Source organism: Scardinius erythrophthalmus, assembly GCF_964197995.2.
Source record: "Scardinius erythrophthalmus genome assembly, chromosome: 3".
NCBI lineage: Eukaryota > Metazoa > Chordata > Actinopteri > Cypriniformes > Leuciscidae > Scardinius > Scardinius erythrophthalmus.
Window position 1 is genome coordinate 8,721,358 of NC_138223.1, and position 25,133 is coordinate 8,746,490.

At 40.0% G+C, this 25,133-nt stretch overlaps 2 protein-coding genes and 2 pseudogenes across 4 annotated transcripts; all 4 read right to left on the bottom strand.

Moving 5' to 3' along the window:
* Positions 1–1,430: 1,430 nt before the first annotated feature.
* Positions 1,431–5,146, bottom strand: LOC308688917 (UDP-glucuronosyltransferase 2A2-like; the record flags this gene model as incomplete). Its single annotated transcript, XM_081362354.1, has 3 exons — positions 1,431–1,498; positions 2,786–3,859; positions 5,050–5,146. The coding sequence occupies 3 exons, from the start codon at positions 5,144–5,146 to the stop codon at positions 1,431–1,433; spliced, it is 1,239 nt and encodes a 412-aa protein (XP_081218480.1).
* A 951-nt stretch (positions 5,147–6,097) lies between these two features.
* Positions 6,098–7,693, bottom strand: LOC308688775 (UDP-glucuronosyltransferase 2C1-like; annotated as a pseudogene). The gene has a single exon. The product of its transcript is annotated as a UDP-glucuronosyltransferase 2C1-like (transcript).
* Positions 7,694–13,263: 5,570 nt separating this feature from the next.
* On the bottom strand, positions 13,264–14,800 carry LOC308688918 (UDP-glucuronosyltransferase 2A3-like; annotated as a pseudogene). Its single transcript has one exon. The product of its transcript is annotated as a UDP-glucuronosyltransferase 2A3-like (transcript).
* Positions 14,801–20,031: 5,231 nt separating this feature from the next.
* On the bottom strand, positions 20,032–21,975 carry LOC308687699 (UDP-glucuronosyltransferase 2C1-like; the record flags this gene model as incomplete). Its single annotated transcript, XM_081360409.1, has 1 exon — positions 20,032–21,975. The coding sequence occupies one exon, from the start codon at positions 21,973–21,975 to the stop codon at positions 20,380–20,382; it is 1,596 nt and encodes a 531-aa protein (XP_081216535.1). The 3' UTR covers positions 20,032–20,379.
* Between the last annotated feature and the right edge of the window lie 3,158 nt (positions 21,976–25,133).

Sequence of the window (25,133 nt, forward strand, 5' to 3'; positions counted from 1 at the left end):
TACATTATATATGATTGTCCAAATTTTGTTTCAATTCGAAAGTTTAATTCATTTGTTCAGCACATAAATATGAAACAGAAACACTAACAAACAACATTACAATCAAATGCATGGAGATGGTGAAATAATAACATACAGTAAAAGAAAAGGAAAACTTAAAGGGATACTTCAGGATTTAGCATTAAGCTTTTAATTAGTAGAAAACCTGTAGTATTTTTGAATTACCATGCTTTCCACTCTCATATCCGCCTGAGACAAGAGATTTATGTATTTTTTGTCTGGAAAAAATCTCCGATGAAGCAAAAATCGTCATTTTGCGTCATCGGAGGATTTTCTGGCCAGAGGCTAAAGACTACAGCTAGTAGATGGCGTTGTTCAGCATGTTTTCAGCCCGCCCATAAAGGGTTGGATCTCACTCACAGAATGTAGACAGTATCAGCCTTCTTTCTTTGGAAGCTAAGGCCCCGTCCACACGCCTTTTCGTTTAAAAACGGAGAACTTTTGCTACGTTTGCACCTCCCGTCCACACTAAAACGGTAAAAACGGAGACCCAAAACGGAGAAGTTTAGAAACGCTGCCGACCCGTTTTTCGTTTTGAATCTCCGGAGGGCGTTTTAGTGTGGACGGGTCAAAACGGAGGACTTTAGAAACGATGACCCAGAAGCTCACGCTCGGCTCTATGATTGGGTGTCATCGGTCATGGCGTATCCTTCCCTTCCTTCCCTAAATTCTGCATTTTACAATGCTATAACTGCCAATTCGATCGATGTTTGACGATTCTCGTGTGCAGCGGTAATGTTAGCTACTTTCTTCTTCATCAAATCTGAGGAATAGTCAATCCGTTTCCTGTTTACACCGGCACGCGCATGCCCAGTGTTGGTGAATGGTCACGTGATCCGCGTTTTCAGTCGTTTTAATGTGGACGGAGATCAATTCTAATACGCAGCTAAAAACGCTGGTGTGGACGGAGATCGTATTCGTTTTAATTTTCCGTTTCTAAAAAAAAACGCAGTAGTGTAGACGGGGCCTAAGCTAGCAGGCTCTTGTTCTGTGGAGAAAGCTGAATAAGTAGGGGTTACCATCTTCCATTTCCCGGACTTGTCCGGCTGTCGAGATCGTTCAAAATGTCCGGGATTCAGCTTTTGCATTCTGCGGTCGCCATTCATTGTTTACATGCACACCTTTTGTTTCAATCTAACTGAATTCATTCCAATTGGTGAATCTGAATGTAGTGTTTACATGAACGCTAAACAAGTGATCGGTTGATGTGCGTTTTACCATTGCTAAGAAAATTCCCGCTCATCTATAGGAAACATCTATAGATCACCATTTGAAATGAATATCATAATGATTGAAAGTTTTGGTCATTAATTGCAGGAAATGTCTGACCTGAAGTTGCTTAATACCTGAGTAAAAGTAAAAAAGTAAAGTCATTCACTTTTGTTTTTAGTTTTTCTCATGCATATTCTGCAGCAGAAATACTTGATAACCGCATATACTGTATAGTCAGGATCAGGGCCGGAGTGGGGCCACTTTTCAGCCCGGGAGTTTCAGGCCCAAGACCGGCCCACTTTTTCCATGGTGGAATTCCAAATTAGCACTTTTTTAAAATTGGATAAATGAAGCAACAGTTCAGCTCGTACTATTGTGTAGTTAGTATTAATACCATGGGTTAACAAATAATGTAAAGGTTAAATAATAATTCACTTAGACTTTATAAGAAGCAATTGCAACTTTTTCACACAATTCTGACGTTATATTTCGCAATTCTGACTTTATATTTCGCAATTCTGACTTTATAACACGCAATTGCTACTTTATATCACACAATTCTGACTTTATATCTTGCAGTTCTGACTTTATAAGCAATTGCGACTTTATTTCACACAATTCTGACTTTATAATTTGCAATTCTGACTTTATAACACGTTTTATGATTTTATATCACACAATTCTGACTCTATATCTGGCAGTTCTGACTTTATAAGCAATTGCGACTTTATATCACACAATTCTGACTTTATATTTCGCAATTGTGACTTTATAACACGTTTTATGACTTTATATCACACAATTCTGACTCTATATCTTGCAGTTCTGACTTTATAAGCAATTGCGACTTTATTTCAGGCAGTTCTGATTTTACATCTTGCAATTCTGACTTTATAAGAAGCAATTGCGACTTTATATCACGCAATTCTGACTCTATATCTCACAATTCTTTATAACACGCAATTGCAACTTTATTTCAGGCAATTCTGACTTAATATCTCACAATTCTGACTTTTTAACACGCAATTGCGACTTTATTTCAGGCAATTCTGACTTTATATCTCGCAATTCTGAGAAAAAAAGTCAGAATTGCCAGATGTAAACTCGAGATAAAAAGTCGCAATTATCTTTTAAAATGTTTTATTCTGTGGCGGAAACAAAGCTTCCATAGCTTACCTCCTGGCCTCTTCCTCCCATCCATCCTCCCTGACGCGTACCGTTACGGCCGGCCCAGCTATCAGTAGGCGCCGGCGGAGCCGCGGTAGCCTCCCTGAGAAAACGTTTTGAAAAGACGGGCTATGGACCCAACTATTTCTATAGGAGGGGAGGGGAGAACTCCCTCACATGGTACAACCCATGCTGAGTTGCGCGCTGTGGTGGCAGAATGCGGAACGTGTGTATCCTAATGTAACTAATGTGACATTGAAATGTAAAAAAAATAATAAAAAAAAATTCCTCGACCGGCCCAAAAGTGAAGCGGCCCACCGGGAATACTCCCGATTCTCCCGATTACCCACTCCGGGCCTGGTCAGGATTATGAGTGACACAGCAGAAAGCAGGAACAGAATGACATCAACAGAGTGATAAGAGTACCAGGGCATTTTGTAAGAGTCTGTGCGCAGGTGAGCGGCACCTTTGTGCTTCATAACAAACTCAGTCCAGAAGATGGCATTGTCCAGAGGCTTCACTGGGACGTCCTTGTGAAGCCTTGAGAGCCTCTGCATGTTCTCCCGATAAGAGGGCTCATAAAGGACCTCTTTGACAGTTTTAAGGAAGGAGTCCTTATCCACTGTGGCAAAGTCTACATTCTTGGCTACACCCTTTACTCTCATTTTAGAAAGATTATCAGGCTGGTCAAAAATCAGCCCAAATCCAATGATTGGTACACCGTGGTAGATGGCTTCTTGAATTCCATTGGTTCCTCCATGTGCCACAAAGGCTCTGGTCTTAGGATGACCCAGAAGATCATTCTGAGGCATCCAGTCCATCATTAAGGTGTTGTTCCCTAGTGCGGATGGTCTCTTTCCTTTGTACCTCCAGATGATCTTCTGTGGAAGTTCTGCAAAAGCTTCAGCAACTGCCTCTGCCACATCATCAGGAAGCTGACCAATGAGAGTGCCCAGAGACATGATGATGACACCATGCTCCCCAGAGCTCTGCACAAAGTCCTCCAGATCTTGTGGAAGAGGCTTTGATGGCTTGCACTGAAAACCTCCCATGTAGAGGATGTTTGGCATAGTGGGACGTGGGAATTCAAAGATAAAATCAACTCTATGGAGCCACAGATCAGCACCCTGAATTAAAGAAAAGAAAGATACGCCGGGACCAATGAACCGTTCACAAAGTGCATTAAAAGTTGGAGCAAACAGGAAAGCGCCTTGTGTTTCAGTTATGATGTACATCACTACATTCTTCACTCTTTGAAAAAAGCTCATGCGGTCTGATAACTCCAGCATTGGAAAAGGAATATAAGAAAGTGGAGAAGGAGCTATTGCAAAATGACCTTCACCATACAATGTCCAACGGACATTGTAGACAATGGGCAGTTGATACAAGGTAATGGAGCCTTTTATACATTTTCGTGTTTCTTTAGAAATAAATAATGGACAAATGGAGTCTTTAAAGGGGTCATATAATGCCATTTTTGTACAAGCTAATATGATTCTTTAGGGTCTAAATTAAAAGTTTCTAATATACTTTAATTAAAAATTCTCATTAGTATTGTAAGAAAACACAAATTTTACCTGGTCAAAAACAGCTCTGTTTTCAGCACGCCGTTTCAGTGCACGTGTCTTTAAATGATAATGAGCTTTGCTCACCCCGCCCCTCTGTTCTGTGGGTACACCGTATTAGACATTCTCTGACCGTATCTAACACAATAACCACGTGTTATTAGTTATAAACGTGGGATTATGAATTATATTGAGAACGTCGTACATAGAAAACATGCCGTAATGTACCCTGAGTGTAAACCTTAGACGCATTCATTGTGAAGCCTGCAGCAAGGTTTGCAAATTTGCAAAGATTAATATAAATACTAATATAAAGGTTAATAAAACATTACACTCACATCTTCTGGAGGTTCAGCAGGAACACGTTGGTACCGATCCGTTTTTTCTCGTTTGTGAAGCTGTCTGGTGTGAAATGATTCGCGCAAACATGAAAGCACAGACGATCGTGGGGAATCCCCGTGAGGGAATCCCCGCGTCAATCCTTTGGGCATATCGCTTCAAAAACAAAACTCAGCCACTGTTTCTTCAACGGCTCGGATTTAGGAACATCCAAATGACTGCTGTGTTCCTTATTACATCTAAGAACTGAACACCACAATCGCTTAGACGCCATTCTACTCCAGCATATCAACAATGGCGGACTACTATGACGACGGCTGTCACAGTTTGCTCAGGGCGGGTCTTGTGTTGAAACACGGCTGTCAATCACAATAGCGGGAGGGGCGTATGATCTTATGACGTCACAATATCGAACGGCTTGATTTCAGAGATGGTCAAACATATAAGGAGATTAAAACAAAACCACTGGATGGATTTTTATCATGATAGGATGGTTGTGTACAGGCACTGCCAACAGACATATCAGTGCAATCAACTTGTAAAAGTGCATGTACCATTATATGACCCCTTTAAACGCCTCAGATGTAAAGTTATTCGCTGTCAAAGTGACGCCAAAATGAATGGGAGTCAATGGAATGCTAATAGCAGGTGGGGGTCTGCTAATCAATGGCGGCGCCCGGGGAAGCTTCAATGTTTTCCGAAATACTGCCCCCCGGTTCAAAGACACATCTGGTCAACGAGTAATTTGGATACTTCGACTTGGGCACACAGCTCTCAATTATTCTCTCTATATGAGCAAACATGGGTCTGTGAATTGTGGTTTATGTGGATCTGCAGAAAAAGTAGAGCATGTACTAATATATTGTAGCCTACTGCTTATGAACATGAGAGGGTATTTCTGTTGGAAGAATTAAGAGAAATGGGGATAGGAAATCTTAGACTTAAAATACTGCTGAATAATGGCTTGAATCATCATAAAACATATAATGCATCCATGAGATACTTAAGAAAGGTATATCTGTTTAATGGGATTTAGAAGGTAATCAATTTTTTTTTTTTAATTTTCATTCATTTATTTATTTATTTAGTTCTTCCTATTCCATCAATGATCCACACTCCAGCCCAGTAGGTGGCAGGAACACATCAATTGTTTGTTTTCCAACCGCCATAAAACGCCAGAAGAAGAAGAGGAGTGATGTGGATTTTGTCAGGTAACTGAATTTTGGTTTGTGTTACTCGTCAGCTGATTCAGACCAGAGCAATCAGTGTGGTGTGAAAAGGAACCAAAACGGCTGAAAAATGCTATACCCTTGGTCAGGAACAAATTAACTGAACTACAGATGTGAAAGGACCCTAAGAAACAATTATTGTATGCATTATAAATGATTGTCCAAATTTTCTATTTCAATTCAAAAGTTTAATTAATTTGTTCAGCACATAAATATGAAACAGAAACACTAACAAACAACATTACAATCAAATGCATAGAGATGGTGAAATAATAACAAAGTAAAAGAAAAGGTGAGTTTATAGAAATAGAAAGCATGATAGAGCTGACATAATTCAGAAATGAAATATAGAATAGGTTCTAAAACAATGAACACAATTAAAAACATGTGCACAAACCAATAAATCAACATCTATAGATCACCATTTGAAATGAATATCATAATGATTGAAAGCTTTGGTCGTTAATATACTGGTAATGTCTGACTTAAGTTGCTTAATATCTGAGTAAAAATAAAAACGTAAAGTCATTCACTTTTGTTTTTAGTTTTTCTCATGCATATTCTGCAGCAGAAATACTTGATAACCGCATATATAATCAGGATTATGAGTGACACAGCAGAAAGCAGGAACAGAATGACATCAACAGAGTGATAAGAGTACCAGGGCATTTTGTAAGAGTCTGTGCGCAGGTGAGCGGCACCTTTGTGCCTCATAACAAACTCAATCCAGAAGATGGCGTTGTCCAGAGGCTTCACTGGGACGTCCTTGTGAAGCCTTGAGAGCCTCTGCATGTTCTCCCGATAAGAGGGCTCATAAAGGACCTCTTTGACAGTTTTAAGGAAGGAGTCCTTATCCACTGTGGCAAAGTCTACATTCTTGGCTACACCCTTTACTCTCATCTTAGAAAGATTATCAGGCTGGTCAAAAATCAGCCCAAATCCAATGATTGGTACCCCGTGGTAGATGGCTTCTTGAATTCCATTGGTTCCTCCATGTGCCACAAAGGCTCTGGTCTTAGGATGACCCAGAAGATCATTCTGAGGCATCCAGTCCATCATTAAGGTGTTGTTCCCTAGTGCGGATGGTCTCTTTCCTTTGTACCTTCAGATGATCTTCTGTGGAAGTTCTGCAAAAGCTTCAGCAACTGCCTCTGCCACATCATCAGGAAGCTGACCAATGAGAGTGCCCAGAGACATGATGATGACACCATGCTCCCCAGAGCTCTGCACAAAGTCCTCCAGATCTTGTGGAAGAGGCTTTGATGGCTTGCACTGAAAACCTCCCATGTAGACGATGTTTGGCATAGTGGGACGCGGGAATTCAAAGATAAAATCAACTCTATGGAGCCACAGATCAGCACCCTGAATTAAAGAAAAGAAAGATACGCGGGGACCAATAAAGCGTTCACAAAGTGGATTATAAGTTGGAGCAATCATGAAAGCAACTTGTGCTTCAGTTATGATGTACATTACTACATTCTTCACTCTTTCCAAAAAACTCATGCGGTCTGATAACTCCAGCATTGGTAAAGGAATATAAGAAAGTGGAGAAGGAGCTATTGCAAAATGAGCCTCACTGTAAACTGTCCAACGGACATTGTAGACAATGGGCAGTTTGAGATAATGACTCAATAGTACACCTCCAAAGTTGACGGGATCTGTTAGAATCAAATCATATTTGGCTTTTTTTAAAGACTGCATCAGCTGCTGGTCTTCAAACATGTTGACTATAAACTCACTTTCTGTTTTATGCATCTTTAAAATATTTTCCCACATCTCTATCTCCAGCTTCAGACGAGCCCATGTGGAACCCTTCCTCAGAATCTCCATAAGTTTGAATGCAAATCCTTCAATGAATTCTTCATCAAATCCTCCAGGGGAATTCAGAGTGATTGATGTGTAGTGAGGAGAGAATTCTTTGATGTACCAGCTGTCTGCCATCCGAATGACTGTAACATTGTGACCTTTGGCATGAAGTGCTTCAATTAAGATGTTCATGTTGACCCAGTGACTGCCATCCACAGGAAAGACAAGAACCTTCCCACTCTGAACAACTGGGACAGTCGTCAGCAGGAGGGTTAATGTGATTTGACCACATATCTGAAAAATCTGTCTGTTCATGGCACCTGCTGTAAAGCAACAGAGTAACAATAATGTTCTGACAGACTTTTGGAATCAGTTGAATATATAAAGTTGTAATATTAGTGAAGTGTAAATTATTCATTCGACATTGCATCTGAAAATGTGAAATTTTTTAACAGATTGTAAAGTGAAATGCTAGCAAACTTTGCGGCAGGGCAGCTGCACTGAAAGGAGCCAAGCCACTACACAACTTTTGCATTTTTTTGCTACTATTTGTAGTCTAGACGCGTCAACACTAGTTACCGAAAGTCAGAGCCAGTCTGCAGATTTTACGCCTTCGGAGCTGACAGATTTCTGAAAAAAATCGTGTAGTATGGGCACAGATTTACTTTTTTTTCAGACTATGATTCTATTTAGTAGGAAGACATCAAACATGTTTGAAATGTTTTAGCCGATTTTAGAGCACACATTGTTTTCATTTGTTATGACAAGCTGTATGTTTCTGCGTGAGTTTGTTAGGTTGTGTGTCCAAAGCGTGTTTAGCCAGCTGAAAATGCCAGCGTTCCACTGAAAACGCCTTGTTGCAGGCGCTTGAGAACACTTCGGCACGGTGTCTTTTTTCAGTTAAGATGCTATATCGATACGGAATATCGAAAGTGTTGCTAGTATTAGTATCACTAGTAGTGTTTCTTAATATAAAAATGTCAATAGAATATAAAGTACTTGCTCTGGCTCTTGTTTTCAATTATTTTGTCGATGTGGGATTCGTCCCGCCCTTCCTTCACTTTGCTTGGACGGCTTGGAAAAAGAGACAATGATGAGCCTGCGTTTCACCCAAAGTTGAACATTCTTCAACTCTCAGCGTCTCGTCATGCTGCTGACGTTATAAAAAATGTGCCGTTCTCATTGAAAACACAAGCCTTGGTGTTCAGAACATTTTGAAAGTCTCTGTGTATAATACTCTGTTGTTTAGTGTATGATGCAAGTATGATGCAGGGTTTTCAAAATCTGTTCAGGTTTTAAATCATGTAGTGTATTCCAGCCTTAAGATGATTGTCTTATAGAATCAAAGAAAAAAAAAAGAAGCAATATTGAATTTTTTGTCAAGACACAACATTTAGTTCTGGTAACCAATAACATATACTCACTTGGTTTGTTAACTAGATGGCATTCAAACCTGTAATAAAGGGGGAAAAAAAATCACCCATATGAACATAAAAAAAACAGCTTTCACAAGGCAAATGTCAAATGAAAATCTCAAACGTTCTCATTTTTCTAATTGGTGTGGAAACAGCAAACATATCTACTTGTAATTTGTTCCTTGTGATCTCTATGCTGTTCATTATATGAAAAATATATTCTTACCTATGAATATGTAGCAGATCGGCCTGGAATGTAGCTTAACTAACAACACTACAAGCATTTACTCTGTTTTGGTCTCGTTGTGCATGCTGATACATTCATTTAACAGTCTTTAACAGGGCAAAGGGCATTTACCTGCACAGCCCAAGTTAATAAGCTACTATTTAAAATTGTACTTGTAAATTTATCTTAGTACTGACTAAGTTCACTGAAGCTATACTGAAATGAAAAAAAATGATTTTCTACTACATTTAGTGCACTTGACAAGAAACACCAGAATGTCTTTGGCACAAACACATTCAAGAGATCGAAAATATAGCCTAATGGAAAACAACAGCACTTACTGTAACAAAAAAATAGTATTTTATTTTCAGTACAGAAAAAAGAACATGTAAAATGCCCCATATGAAATTGAATCAAACTGATTCAGCAAAATGACTTGAACTACTCAAAGCTTCTTAAGAGTGAGGACATTCTAGAAGTGTGTGCTTGATACAACCGCTCTCCGGTGTCTCTGCTCGCTCGAAGTACTTTGTGAACACCTAATATGCACAGCAATATGCATTTAATTGTTGCTATATAGTATTACATAAAAATATTTTAAATATATATTTTTTTATCAAACTAAATCACAAAATGTGAATTATTTCAGTCGATAATTTTTTTAAATAAAATATCTGCTTGCTGACAAAATTCATACCTCATAGGTTTTAAGTTAATACTGTCATTCAAAGATAATACAGTAACCTATTTAAACTTAATGCATCTTGAGTACAACATAAGACAGTAGTCTAAGTTGCAAACTGTATCTGTGTGATTCACTTAAAAGAAATGGCTCCAAGGAGTCATTTGTGTGAGAATCATTTGGAATACATTGGTCATTCACACTCTGTATGTTATTGACTGACTAAAAAGAATCGACTCATAGAGCATAAGAAGAATCGACTGTGGCGCTGTGTTTTGCTGAATTCCTGCCATATAACGATATGGTAAAAATAGTAAGAGTTTGCTAGTACCCGGTTATGAATTCAGCATTTGATTCACTAAACCGACTCATAACAGTCATTTGTTCAGAAAGCGGGATACAGTGCTTTATGTTTTGATTCACTATAAAGAATCGGCTCATAAGAGTCATTCTTTCGATAAGCGAATAAAGCTGGTCATGCTGTATGTTTTGTGTTGTAAATACAGTTAGCAGTGTTGGGAAGGTTACTTTGAAAATGTAATAAGTTACAGACTTCAAATTACCCTATTTAAAATGTAATAAGTAGTGTAACTATTTCAATTACTTTATTAAAGTAATGTAACTGATTACATTTGAATACTTTTCTAAATTTCTAACCAATGTTTTCAACTGTAAATCATTTTCAAACATTTAAACAAGGCATGGTTAACCTTACAGTAGTACTCAACACTGATTACTGTCACACTTTCAAAATCCTTCATCACTTAAATTAATTATAATAATTTAATTTTAAAGCACAGCCAGCCACCACAAAATGAGACTTTAGCACCTCTCTTTACTTTGAGATCATTCTGAGGTTAAATACAGATTTCTGAATGAAATGATTTTAAAATTTCCAGCAGGACGCATTTTTATCACACGCCATGATGGCAAATCTCAGACAGGAGATTTGACCTCTGCATGGAAATTTTCTTTTCACCTTTAAAGACTGAATACAAGAGAGACAAGACAAGAGAGAGAAACAAAAGCATCAGAATAGCATCATTACTAAATGACCTTTAAATGGCAGGAGGCATCGTGCACATCAAAAACAGGCAATACAACAAATTAAAATTATTCAGCATATCCTAGCTTTTTACAGAAAATATTCAGATGTTACCCCCTATTTTATCGTTAACATTTTCATAAATAACTATAACTGAATTACACATTTTTGCCCAGTAACTGTAATAGATTACAGTTAAATTTATTTTGTAATTAAATTACGTAACACTGTTACATGTAACTAGTTACTCCCCAACACTGGCAGTAGGCCAATCTGTGTAGCTGTAGTTAAGTTAGCAGTGTTGTTGCAAATAACAAGCATGATGTGGAACAGTTATGTCACCTGGTATACAATTCTTGCAACAGTAGAAGAAAAACTAAATTTTTGCATTTTATTATAAATATGTGAGTGGTGTTTTCCTGTACACATCATATACTTCAATATCTTATAGCCTAAACTTCACATTGCCATTTAATGGATATGGATGGACCCAAGTCAGCACTACAGTCAGGGGTCATAGTATTACTTGTTACTCACCTGTTAAATGGAAGGCAAGGCATTAAAACATCTGACTAGTGACTAAGAAACAATTATGAAACAATTATGTAGTTTTTAAAAGTTTTGTTTATATACATTGTATTAGGGCTGAACGATATGGACAAAATTTCATATCTCGATTTTCATGCCTGATATCTCGATATCGATACAATACGATATGACTACGTAAGAACTAAAAAAACAATACATTTAGAGTTTGTAAAATACACACTGATGTCTATGGAAGAGGTACTAATAATCCTTTCCATTATAATTCGACACGTTTTATTCATATCGCATTGTGTAACTTCAGTGTTTACTCTATTCTATTCCCAGTTCACCAGCCACTTACTTTTAAGTATTTCGGGAGAAGTGGATGAATTCACGTGTTGTAAACATAGAGGTTGTAAATCCAACAGATCCGATTCTCTGAACTGCGTCTGCGGCACAAACTAACACGGCGGCGCCCATCGCGCATACAGCTCAACTAACGCGATCGTTATAAAGGTGTTTAAACAACAATATACTTCCACTTGCATGTATTTGACAATCGGAATATCAGATATTTCATGCCATAGCTAACACATTTGTGAATATTCTGAATAAAAAAGGAAAATGACATAAAAGCAGATCATCATTCATTCAGCGCTGTTGCTGCTGCTGTGTGTCACGTGACAAGCAATGACGCGTCACCATGGAAACGCCGCCCCCCTCCACGTCCCTGGTGTGTGCGCGCTGGCTTTAGCCAAAGAGTATAGAAGGGCTTTAGCGGTGCATTCAAGGGCACTCGTAAAACTGATGTTTGTTATGACTGCCAGAGTTGTATGCAGGGCGAGCGCGGAGAGGGGAAATCTATATCGTCTATATCGTTGCTTTTTTCGATAGTAATATCTTGAAAGTTCATATCTCGATATAGATACGATAACGATATATCGTTCAGCCCTACATTGTATATGATTGTCCAAATTTTATCTTTCAATTCGAAAGTTTAATTCATTTGTTCAGCACATAAATATGAAACAGAAACAACAAACAACATTACAATCAAATGCATGGAGATGGTGAAATAATAGAGAGCCTAAGTCCCTCCCCTTCCGGTCGACCACCATGGGACCTTATTTCGGAAAAATATTGTATGGTAGTCAATGGCGAGAGACAACAAATATTTTGATCTCGTTTGAATTGTGCCCTGATTTACACATATGATGTTTGTCAATTTAAAAGATACATTTTAAAGTCAAGAAAGTCGCAGCTTGATGTAAAACTGCTGAGGTATAAGACTGTGAAAATACGTAATTAGAAAGACTACAAACCCAGAAGGCGCACATGCGACGTCATACCTTTTCTCTCAATGAATGAAGCTAACTTTACTGAAGCTAACGTCTGTCATTTTTTCTATAGTCTTACATTATAATCGTAACGTTACGCCGTCATGCCTGAGTGTTTTGAGCCAGAATACACACATACGAGCAACGGATCTTGTGACGTACATAGTGCGAGACGAGAGATGTAGTTCATTGAGCGATTTTCACATAAAACTAAACGTTACTCTTCTGTTTTATGACAAACTGCGACTTTCTTGACTTTCATAATTACCTTTTAAATTGACAAACATCATATGTGTTGTTCAGGGCACAGTTCAGACGGAATAAAAAGATAAGTTATCTCTCGCCATTGACTTCCATACATATTTTTTCCGAACTAAGGTCCCATGAGCCGGAAGCGGCGGGGCGGGACTTAGGCTCTCTATAACTTACAGTAAAAGAAAAGGACAACTTAAATGATAATAAAATCAAACATGAGTTTATAGAAAGCAAGATAGAACTGACTTAATTCATATATGAAATATAGAATAGGTTCTAAAACAGTAGCACAACTAAAAACATGTGCACAAACCAATAAATCAACAGATTACCATTTGAAATGAATATCATAATGATTGAAAGCTTTAATATACTGGTAATGTCTGACTTAAGTTGCTTAATATCTGAGTAAAAATAAAAAAGTCAAGTCATTCAGTTTTGTTTTTCTCATGCATATTCTGCAGCAGAAATACTTGATAACCGCATATATAATCAGGATTATGAGTGACACAGCAGAAAGCAGGAACAGAATGACATCAACAGAGTGATAAGAGTACCAGGGCATTTTGTAAGAGTCTGTGCGCAGGTGAGCGGCACCTTTGTGCCTCATAACAAACTCAATCCAGAAGATGGCGTTGTCCAGAGGCTTCACTGGGACGTCCTTGTGAAGCCTTGAGAGCCTCTGCATGTTCTCCTGATAAGAGGGCTCATAAAGGACCTCTTTGACAGTTTTAAGGAAGGAGTCCTTATCCACTGTGGCAAAGTCTACATTCTTGGCTACACCCTTTACTCTCATTTTAGAAAGATTATCAGGCTGGTCAAAAATCAGCCCAAATCCAATGATTGGTACCCCGTGGTAGATGGCTTCTTGAATTCCATTGGTCCCTCCATGTGCCACAAAGGCTCTGGTCTTAGGATGACCCAGAAGATCATTCTGAGGCATCCAGTTCATCATTATGGTGTTGTTCCCTAGTGCAGATGGTCTCTTTCCTTTGTACCTCCAGATGATCTTCTGTGGAAGTTCTGCAAAAGCTTCAGCAACTGCCTCTGCCACATCATCAGGAAGCTGACCAATGAGAGTGCCCAGAGACATGATGATGACACCATGCTCCCCAGAGCTCTGCACAAAGTCCTCCAGATCTTGTGGAAGAGGCTTTGATGGCTTGCACTGAAAACCTCCCATGTAGACGATGTTTGGCATAGTGGGACGCGGGAATTCAAAGATATAATCAACTCTATGGAGCCACAGATCGGCGCCCTGAATTAAAGGAAAGTAGGATGTTCCTGGGCCAATGAACCGTTCACAAAGTGCATTAAAAGTTGGAGCAAACAGGAAAGCGCCTTGTGCTTCAGTTATGATGTACATCACTACATTCTTCACTCTTTGAAAAAAGCTCATGTGGTCTGATAACTCCAGCATTGGTAAAGGAACATAAGAAAGTGGAGAAGGAGCTATTGCAAAATGACCTTCATCATACAATGTCCAACGGACATTGTATGATGAATGTACAACGAAGCTGCTGGTCTTCAAACATGTTGACTATCATCTCACTTTCTGTTTTCATCATCTTCAAAGAACTTTCCCACATCTCTATCTCCAGCTTCAGACGAGCCCATGTGGAACCCTTCCTATGAATCTCCATAAGTCTGGATACAAACATATCCAGGAATTCTTCACTAAATCCTCCTTCAGACTTGAGATTGATTGATGTGTAGTGAGGAGAGAATTCTTTGATGTACCAGCTGTCTGCCATCCGAATGACTGTAACATTGTGACCTTTGGCATGAAGTGCTTCAATCAAGATGTTCATGTTGACCCAGTGACTGCCATCCACAGGAAAGACAAGAACCTTCCCGCTCTGAACAACTGGGACAGTCGTCAGCAGGAGGGTTAACATGATTGGCCCAAGCACCTGAAAAACCTGTCCATTCATAGTTCCTGTCGACAAGCTGTACCACAAAAAAGAAAAAAGAAGAAGTTAATTTATCACCTATTTTTTTCGTCAGATGTTTTACACGATTTTCACAATAATAATACTTTTTTAAAATTACATTATTTTGTATTCGAGGGTGTTAATATTTATTTTTGTTGCTTATATAAAAATGCATTCTTCTGTATTTTTACTGTAAGCGATGACATACTAGGCTGCAAAGAGTCCACTTCAATTGAACTTGCTTAGTTAGTTAACTATTGTGCTTGTACAGTTGTAGAAGTCATGTTTCTTTTTCTAATTCAGTAAGAACAAAGAAGTGGATATTGCATTCAATAAATTTATCACAATGAGAATAATAGAAGAAAAACTAAAGTCACAGCCATGTGATCTATTTAAACAAAGATTTTGTCAAGTTGCAACAAAAAGTGAAAGCCATAAAATCCCCAACTATTTAGATATTAGAATTTGAACAATTTAGCACAATGTTAAGTCCAGATAAAAAAAAATAAAAAAATCCCACAATACTTTAATAACAACTTCGGGAGATATTTTTGCTATAATCCTGTCTGTTTATAAGACTGCTAAACGCACCATAGATCTGGCTAAGCCAGTGGTTGCAGTGCAAATCGTTCTTATCCGTTACTTTGATGGACTGGGTTGTAAATTTCCTGTCATGCTCTGTTTTTATGCTTTATAATTTAAGGATCATGTGACACTGAAGACTGGAGGAAAGATGCTGAAAATTCAGCTTCGATCGATACAGTCAATAACTGAGACGCAAGATGGTGAATATTAGGAAATACAGTATCTGACAACTGAATGCTGTGATACACTGCATACAATGACATATTTGTACAAGATTTGTAGCTATAGTGAGGAAAGATTATAGCGTAGTGCATAAAAATATGATTAGAATTAATACAAATGGATAAAATCACCATATAAAATGTAATTTTAATTAAGAGATCAAACTGATTATTTACTGAAAACAGGTTTGAATATCTAACAGAAACAATACAGCTACTGAGACTCAGGTCTTTAAGTAAAAACACATTGTGTCAATTTAATTAAAAATCATTCACTTTTGTGATATAATATATAGTATTATACAATATTATACATAAAAACATTACTTTTTTATCAAACTAAACAATCGGAAAAATGTGAAATATTTGAGTCGATCATTTTTTAAAAAATAGCTACAGTACTGCTGACAAAATTCATACCTCATAAGTTTTAAGCTTATACTGTCATTCAAACATCATACAGTAACCTATTTAAACTTAATGTGTCTTGAATACAACATAATAACAAAGTAGTCTAAGTTGCAAACTGTATGTGTGATTCAAAGAAATGGCTCCATGGAGTCATTCGTGCGAAAATCATTTGGAATACATTGGTCACACAATGTATGTTATTGATTGACTAAAAAGAATCGACTCATTAGGGCTCAAAGAATCAACTGTATGTGTTTTTCTGAATTCCTGCCATGTAACAGTCATTTGTTCAGAAAGCGGGATACAGTGCTTTATGTTTTGATTTACTATAAAGAATCGGCTCATAATAGTCATTCTTTCAATAAGCGAATAAAGCTGGTCATGCTGTATGTTTTGTGTTGTAAATACAGTTAGCAGTGTTGGGAAGGTTACTTTGATAATGAAAGAGGTTACAGACTTCAAGTTACCCTATTTAAAATGTAATAAGTAGTGTAACTATTTCAATTACTTTATTGAAGTAATGTAACTGATTAGATTTGATTAGGCTACTTTTTACTGTAACATTAGTTTATCATTTTCAATCATTTAAACAAGGCAGGGTTAACCTTACAGTAGTACTCAACAATGATTACTGTCAGACATTCAAAATCCTTCATCACTTAAATTAATTATAATAATGTAATTTGAAAGCACAGCCACCACAAAATCAGACTTTAGCACCTCTCTTTACTTTGAGATCGTTCTGAGGTTAAATACAGATTCCTGGATGAAATAATTAAAAAATTTCCAGCACTGTCTAGAACGCATTTTTATTAGACAGGTCAACGAGGCTTTCGCCGTTTGCAGCACATTTTCCAGCCGCATTCGTGCTTCATTCTTGAAATGTATAGTTTGCCTAAAGTGGTGTATGCATGATGACCAGGGATACAATCAGCCCGCAGTCGTCTCTCCATGTATGACCCACAAAAGTGGCGTGTTGTCTGCTGGGTTTTTTCCTCCTCTCTTTGTTTACTTCTGGGATTTCCGTTGGAATATTCCCGCACGTTAATTCTGACCAATCGAGGAGTAGTTTAAAAGGGGTCATATAATGCCATTTTTGTACAAGCTAATATGATTCTTTAGGGTCTAAATTAAAAGTTTGTAATATACTTTAATTAAAAATTCTCATTAGTATTGTAAGAAAACACAAATTTTACCTGGTCAAAAACAGCTCTGTTTTCAGCACGCCGTTTCAGTGCATGTGTCTTTAAATGATAATGAGCTTTGCTCACCCCGCCCCTCTGTTCTGTGCGTACACCGTTTCTAACACAATAACCACACGTTGTTAATTATAAACGTGGGATTATGAATTATATTGAGAATGTCGTACATAGAAAACATGCCGTAATGTACCCTGAGTGTACACCTTAGACGCATTCATCGTGAAGCCTGCAGCAAGGTTTGCAAATTTTGCAAAGATGAATATAAATACTAATATAAAGGTTAATAAAACATTACACTCACATCTTCTGGAGGTTCAGCAGTAACACGTTGGTACCGATCCGTTTTTTCTCGTTTGTAAAGCTGTCTGGTGTGAAATGATTCTCGCAAACATGAAAGCACAGAGATCGTGGGGAATCCCCGTGAGGGAATCCCCGCGTCAATCCTTTGGGCATATCGCTTCAAAAACAAAACTCGGCCACTGCGTCTTCAACGGCTCGGATTTAGGAACATCCAAATGACTGCTGTGTTCCTTAATACATCTAAGAACAGAACACCACAATCGCTTAGACACCATTCTGATCCAGCATATCAACAATGGCGGACTACTATGACAACAGCTGTCACAGCTTGCTCAGGGCGGGTCTTGTGTTGAAACACGGCTGTCACTCAACAATCGCGGGAGGGGCGTTGGATATTGTGACGTCACAATATCGAACGGCTTGATTTGAGACAGGGGAAAACATATAAGGATTAAAACAAAACCACTGGATGGATTTTTATCATGATAGGATGGTTGTGTACAGGCACTGCCAACAGACATTTCAGTGCAATCAACTTGTAAAAGTGCATATACCATTATATGACCCCTTTAAGAAATGCGTTCAAAGCATAGACAGTATATAAACTGGACACAGCGACCCCATTGGTTTCAACGGAGAAAAGTGAAGTCAATTAGAAGCTCTCACTTCCTGATGGCTGACCGCACTGCGCAGACTCAAACTGAGCTTGACGACGTAGATGTGACGTGAGCAAACTGTCTGTCTTCTAGTAGCTGTGCCAAGAGAAATCTGAATCATTCCCTTCCGAAACTTGCAGAGACGGAGAGTGTGAGTAGGAGGTGTCCATGAGCTAGGAGCAGGAGCAACTTTTGCTAAGTATTCTGATTAATTACTTTGTCATTTTGCCTCCACGTCCCCCCGATTGCCCACGAGCTTCTCCTCCTGCCCATACGGTGATTTCTCTACTGTGCGACAGAGAGTCGTGTGGTTATGACGCAATCGTTAGCCTATTTTTACAAAAACTGCATCTACGGGGCCATAACGTAAGATACAAGGTAATGGAACCTTTTATACATTTTTGTGTTTCTTTAGAAATAAATAGTGGACAAATGGAGTCTTTAAACGCCTCAGATGTAAATTCATTCGCTGTCAAAGTGACGCCAAAATGAATGGGAGTCAATGGAATGCTAATAGCAGGTGGGGGTCTGCTAATCAATGGCGGCGCCCGGGGAAGCTTCAATGTTTTCCGAAACACTGCCCCCCTGGTTCAAAGACACATCTGTTCAATGAGTAATTTGGATACTTCGACTTGGGCACACAGCTCTCAATTATTCTCTCTATATGAGCAAACATGGGTCTGTGAATTGTGGTTTATGTGGATCTGCAGAAACAGTAGAGCATGTACTAATATATTGTAGCCTACTGCTTATGAACATGAGAGGGTATTTCTGTTGGAAGAATTAAGAGAAATGGGGATAGGAAATCTTAGACATAAAACACTGCTGAATAATGGCTTGAATCATCATAAAACATATAATGCATCCATGAGATACTTAAGAAAGGTATATCTGTTTAATGGGATTTAGAAAGTAATCTTTTTTTTTTCATTTATTTATTTATTTATTTATTTAGTTCTTCCTATTCCATCAATGGTCCACTCTCCAGCCCAGTAGGTGGAGGGAACACATCTGTTGTTTGTTTTCCAACCGCCATAAAACGCCAGAAGAAGAAGAGAAGTGATGTGGACTGAATTTTGGTTTGTGTTACTCGTCAGCTGATTCAGACCAGAGCAATCGGTGTGGTGTGAAAAGGAACCAAAACGGCTGAAAAATGCTATACCCTTGGTCAGGAACAAATTATTCGAACTACAGATGTGAAAGCACCCTAAGAAACAATTATTGTATAACTGATTATTCTTTTCACTCCTCTATCAGAAATCTTGCGAGGAGCACTGGTCGAGGCAAATTTATGGTGAAATTATTGTCTTTCCACTTCCGTATTATGGCCCCAAAAGTGCTCACTGGACCATTCAGAAGCTTAGAATGACACCTATAACCAATGCCATCATTATGTTTTGCAACAATTAGGTTGCGAAGGTCTTGAGACAGCTCTTCGCTTTTACCCATCATGAGATGTGTCTTGTGTGACACCTTGCAATGAGACCTTTTTGTAGGCCATCATTTGGGACTGAACCAGCTGTTATTAATTTCCACTGACAGGGGGCTGGATTGCTTTTTAATTACTGTAAGTTTTCAGCAGTTGTCTTGGCTTTCAATGCCTTTTTGCACCTCCCTTTCTTCATGTGTTAAATACTTTTCCCTGTGTTATTTCACATTATTACACATAACTTAATTTCTTAACTTATTTTTGATTGTTTCTTTGTATGTATGGCTTACTTGGGTTGTTACCAACATCTGGTGAAAATTTCATGTCAATAGCACCTTTGGAAATATATTTACTGAGAAAAATTATGACGTGTTCAATACTTATTTCCCCCGCTGTATATGATTGTCCAAATTTTCTGTTTCAATTCAAAAGTTTAATTAATTTGTTCAGCACATAAATATGAAACAGAAACACTAACAAACAACATTACAATCAAATGCATAGAGATGGTGAAATAATAACATAAAGTAAAAGAAAAGGTGAGTTTATAGAAATAGAAAGCAAGATAGAGCTGACATAATTCAGAAATTAAATATAGAATAGGTTCTAAAACAATGAACACAACTAAAAACATGTGCACAAACCAATAAATCAACATCTACAGTAGATCACCATTTGAAATGAATATCATAATGATTGAAAGCTTTGGTCGTTAATATACTGGAAATGTCTGACTTAAGTTGCTTAATATCTGAGTAAAAATAAAAACGTAAAGTCATTCATGCTTGTTTTTGGCTTTTCTCATGCATATTCTGCAGCAGAAATACTTGATAACCGCATATATAGTCAGGATTATGAGTGACACAGCAGAAAGCAGGAACAGAATGACATCAACAGAGTGATAAGAGTACCAGGGCATTTTGTAAGAGTCTGTGCGCAGGTGAGCGGCACCTTTGTGCCTCATAACAAACTCAATCCAGAAGATGGCGTTGTCCAGAGGCTTCACTGGGACGTCCTTGTGAAGCCTTGAGAGCCTCTGCATGTTCTCCCGATAAGAGGGCTCATAAAGGACCTCTATGACAGTTTTAAGGAAGGAGTCCTTATCCACTGTGGCAAAGTCTACATTCTTGGCTACACCCTTTACTCTCATTTTAGAAAGATTATCAGGCTGGTCAAAAATCAGCCCAAATCCAATGATTGGTACCCCGTGGTAGATGGCTTCTTGAATTCCATTGGTTCCTCCATGTGCCACAAAGGCTCTGGTCTTAGGATGACCCAGAAGATCATTCTGAGGCATCCAGTCCATCATTAAGGTGTTGTTCCCTAGTGCGGATGGTCTCTTTCCTTTGTACCTCCAGATGATCTTCTGTGGAAGTTCTGCAAAAGCTTCAGCAACTGCCTCTGCCACATCATCAGGAAGCTGACCAATGAGAGTGCCCAGAGACATGATGATGACACCATGCTCCCCAGAGCTCTGCACAAAGTCCTCCAGATCTTGTGGAAGAGGTTTTGATGGCTTGCACTGAAAACCTCCCATGTAGACGATGTTTGGCATAGTGGGACGCGGGAATTCAAAGATAAAATCAACTCTATGGAGCCACAGATCGGCGCCCTGAATTAAAGGAAAGTAGGATGTTCCTGGGCCAATGAACCGTTCACAAAGTGCATTAAAAGTTGGAGCAAACAGGAAAGCGCCTTGTGCTTCAGTTATGATGTACATCACTACATTCTTCACTCTTTGAAAAAAGCTCATGCGGTCTGATAACTCCAGCATTGGAAAAGGAACATAAGAAAGTGGAGAAGGAGCTATTGCAAAATGACCTTCACCATACAATGTCCAACGGACATTGAAGACAATGGGCAGTTTGAGATAATGACCCAATATGACCCCTCCAAACATGGCTGGATCTGTAAGAATCAAATCATATTTGGCTTCTTTTAAGGACTGCATCAGCTGCTGGTCTTCAAACATGTTGACTATCATCTCACTTTCTGTTTTCATCATCTTCAAAGAACTTTCCCACATCTCTATCTCCAGCTTCAGACGAGCCCATGTGGAACCCTTCCTATGAATCTCCATAAGTCTGGATACAAACATATCCAGGAATTCTTCACTAAATCCTCCTTCAGACTTGAGATTTAGTGATGTGTAGTGAGGAGAGAATTCTTTGATGTACCAGCTGTTTGACATCCGAATGACTGTAACATTGTGACCTTTGGCATGAAGTGCTTCAATCAAGATGTTCATGTTGACCCAGTGACTGCCATCCACAGGAAAGACAAGAACCTTCCCGCTCTGAACAACTGGGACAGTCGTCAGCAGGAGGGTTAACATGATTGGCCCAAGCACCTGAAAAACCTGTCCATTCATAGTTCCTGTCGCAAAAAAGAGAACAAGCACATTTTTAAATTAGTTGCATATGTGCATAATTTAAGGACAGCTAGAATTTAGCTGTACCACAAAAAAGAAAAAAGAAGAAGTTAATTTATCACCTATTTTTTGGGCCAGATGTTTTACACAATTTTCACAATAATAATACTTTTTTAAAATTACATTATTTTGTATCCGAGGGTGTTAATATTTATTTTTGTTGCTTATATAAAAATGCATTCTTCTATATATATTTTTACTGTAAGCGATGACATACTAGGCTGCAAAGAGTCCACTTCAATTGAACTTGCTTAGTTAGTTAACTACTGTGCTTGTACAGTTGTAGAAGTCATGTTTCTTTTTGTAATTCAGTAAGAACAAAGAAGTGGATATTGCAGTCAGTAAATTTATCACAATGAGAATAATAGAAGAAAAACTAAAGTCACAGCCATGTGATCTATTTAAACAAAGATTTTGTCAAGTTGCAACAAAAATCGAAAGCCATAAAATCCCCAACTATTTAGATATAGAATTTTAACAATTTAGCATAATGTTGAGTCCAGATTAAAAAATAATAATAAAAAAAACACAATACTTTAATAACAACTTTTTTGCTGCAATCATGTCTGTTTATAAGACTGCTAAACACACCATAGATCTGGCTAAGCCAGTGGTTGCACTGCAAATCGTTCTTATCCGTTACTTTGATGGACTGGGTAAATTTCCTGTCATGCTCTGTTTTTAAGCTTTATAATTTACAATAATGCTCTGAATTTTTAAAGTGACATTGATATAATAAGAACTCTTGTGACAAGAGCTCTTTTTGTTCTATCAAGTGCTGGATTATGGGTAGTTGGCCTTTTCTTTTTACTCTGCTCTCACAACATAATGTGAAAGGGACAACAGGCACTGTGCTCTGTGATCTGGCTACCCAATTTAATGAACAATATATTATTACCCCTCCTTGAACTGCCACCTTACCGTGGTGGAGGGGTTTGAGTACCCGAATGAATCTAGGAGCTATGTTGTCTGGGGCTATATGCCCCTGGTAGGGTCTCCCAAGGCAAACAGGTCCTAGGCGACGGGTCAGACTAAGAGTGGTTCAAAAACCCTTATGATGCCAAAAAAAACGAGGACCGTGACGTCGCCCGGTATGGCGCAGCCGGGGCCCCACCCTGGAGCCAGGCCCGGGGTTGGGGCTCGTATGCGAGCGCCTGGTGGTCGGGCCTCCCCCCATGGGGTCCGGCCGGGCTCAGCCCGAAGGAGCGACATGGGGCCACCCTCCCGTGGACCCACCACCTGCAGGAGGGACCGTAAGGGGCCGGTGCTAAGTGGATCGGGCGGCAGTCGAAGGTGGGGGCCTAGACAACCCGATTCCTGGACGCGGAATCTAGCTCTAGGGACGTGGAATGTCACCTCTCTGGCGGGGAAGGAGCCTGAGGTTGTGCGTGAGGTTCAGAGATTCCGACTAGAGATAGTTGGGATCACCTCTACGCACGGCTTGGGCTCTGGAACCACACTCCTCGAGAGAGGATGGACTCTTCACCACTCTGGAGTTGCCCATGGTGAGAGGCGGCGGGCTGGTGTGGGTTTGCTTATAGCCCCCCAGCTCAGCCGCCATGTGTTGGAGTTCACCCCGGTGAACGAGAGGGTCGCTTCCCTACGCCTTCGGGACGGGGATAGGTCTCTCACTGTCGTTTGTGCTTACGGGCCGAACGGCAGTGTAGAGTACCCGGCCTTCTTGGAGTCTCTGGGAGGGGTGCTGGAAAGTGCTCCGACTGGGGACTCCGTCGTTCTACTGGGGGACTTCAACGCCCACGTGGGCAGCGACAGTGACACCTGGAGGGGCGTGATTGGGAGGAACGGCCCCCCTGATCTGAACCCGAGTGGTGTTCTGTTATTGGACTTCTGTGCTAGTTACAGCTTGTCCATAACGAACACCATGTTCAAGCATAAGGGTGTCCATCAGTGCACATGGCACCAGGACACCCTAGGCCGGAGGTCGATGATCGACTTTGTGGTCGTTTCATCCGACCTCCGGCCGTATGTCTTGGACACTCGGGTGAAGAGAACTGTCAACTGATCACCACCTGGTGGTGAGTTGGATCCGATGGCGGGGGAGGAAGCTGGACAGACTCGGCAGACCCAAACGTACTGTGAGGGTCTGTTGGGAATGTTTGGCCGAATCTCCTATCAGTAGAGATCTTCAACTCCCACCTCCGGCAGAGCTTCGACCAGATCCCGAGGGAGTCTGGACATATTGAGTCCGAGTGGACCATGTTCTCCACCTCCATTGTCAACGCGGCCACTCGGAGCTGTGGCCGTAAGGTCTCCGGTGCCTGTCGAGGCGGCAATCCCGAACCCGGTGGTGGACACCGGAAGTAAGGGATGCCGTCAAGCTGAAGAAGGAGTCCTATCGGGCCTGGCTGGCTTGTGGGACTCCTGAGGCAGCTCATGGGTACCGACGGGCCAAGCGGACTACAGCCCTGGTGGTTGTGGAGGCAAAAACTCGGGCCTGGGAGGAGTTAGGTGAGGCCATGGAGAAGGACTATCGGTCGGCCTCGAAGAGATTCTGGCAAACCGTCCGGCGCCTCAGGAGGGGGAAGCAGTGCCCTACCAACGCTGTTTACAGTGGAGGTGGGTAGCTGTTGACCTCGACTGGGGATATCAACGGATGGTGGAAGGAATACTTCGAGGATCTCCTCAATCCCGCCGTCATGTCTTCCATTGAGGAAGCAGACGCTGAGGGCTCGGAGGCGGACTCGTCCGTCACCCAAGCTGAAGTCACCGAGGTAGTCAAGAAAGTCCTCGGTGGCAAGTACCTCAAGTTTCTGGATGTTGTAGGGCTGTCTTGGCTGACACGCCTCTGCAACATCGCGTGGCGGTCAGGGACAGTACCTTTGGACTGGCAGACCGGGGTGGTGGTCCCTCTTTTCAAGAAGGGGGATCGGAGGGTGTGCTCCAACTATAGGGGGATCACACTTCTCAGCCTCCCTGGGAAAGTCTATGCCAGGGTACTGGAGAGGAGAATCTGGCCAATAGTAGAACCTCGGATTCAGGAGGAAGAGTGTGGTTTTCGTCCCGGTCGTGGAACACTGGACCAGCTCTATACCCTCTACAGGGTGCTGGAGGGCTCATGGGAGCTTGCCCAACCAATC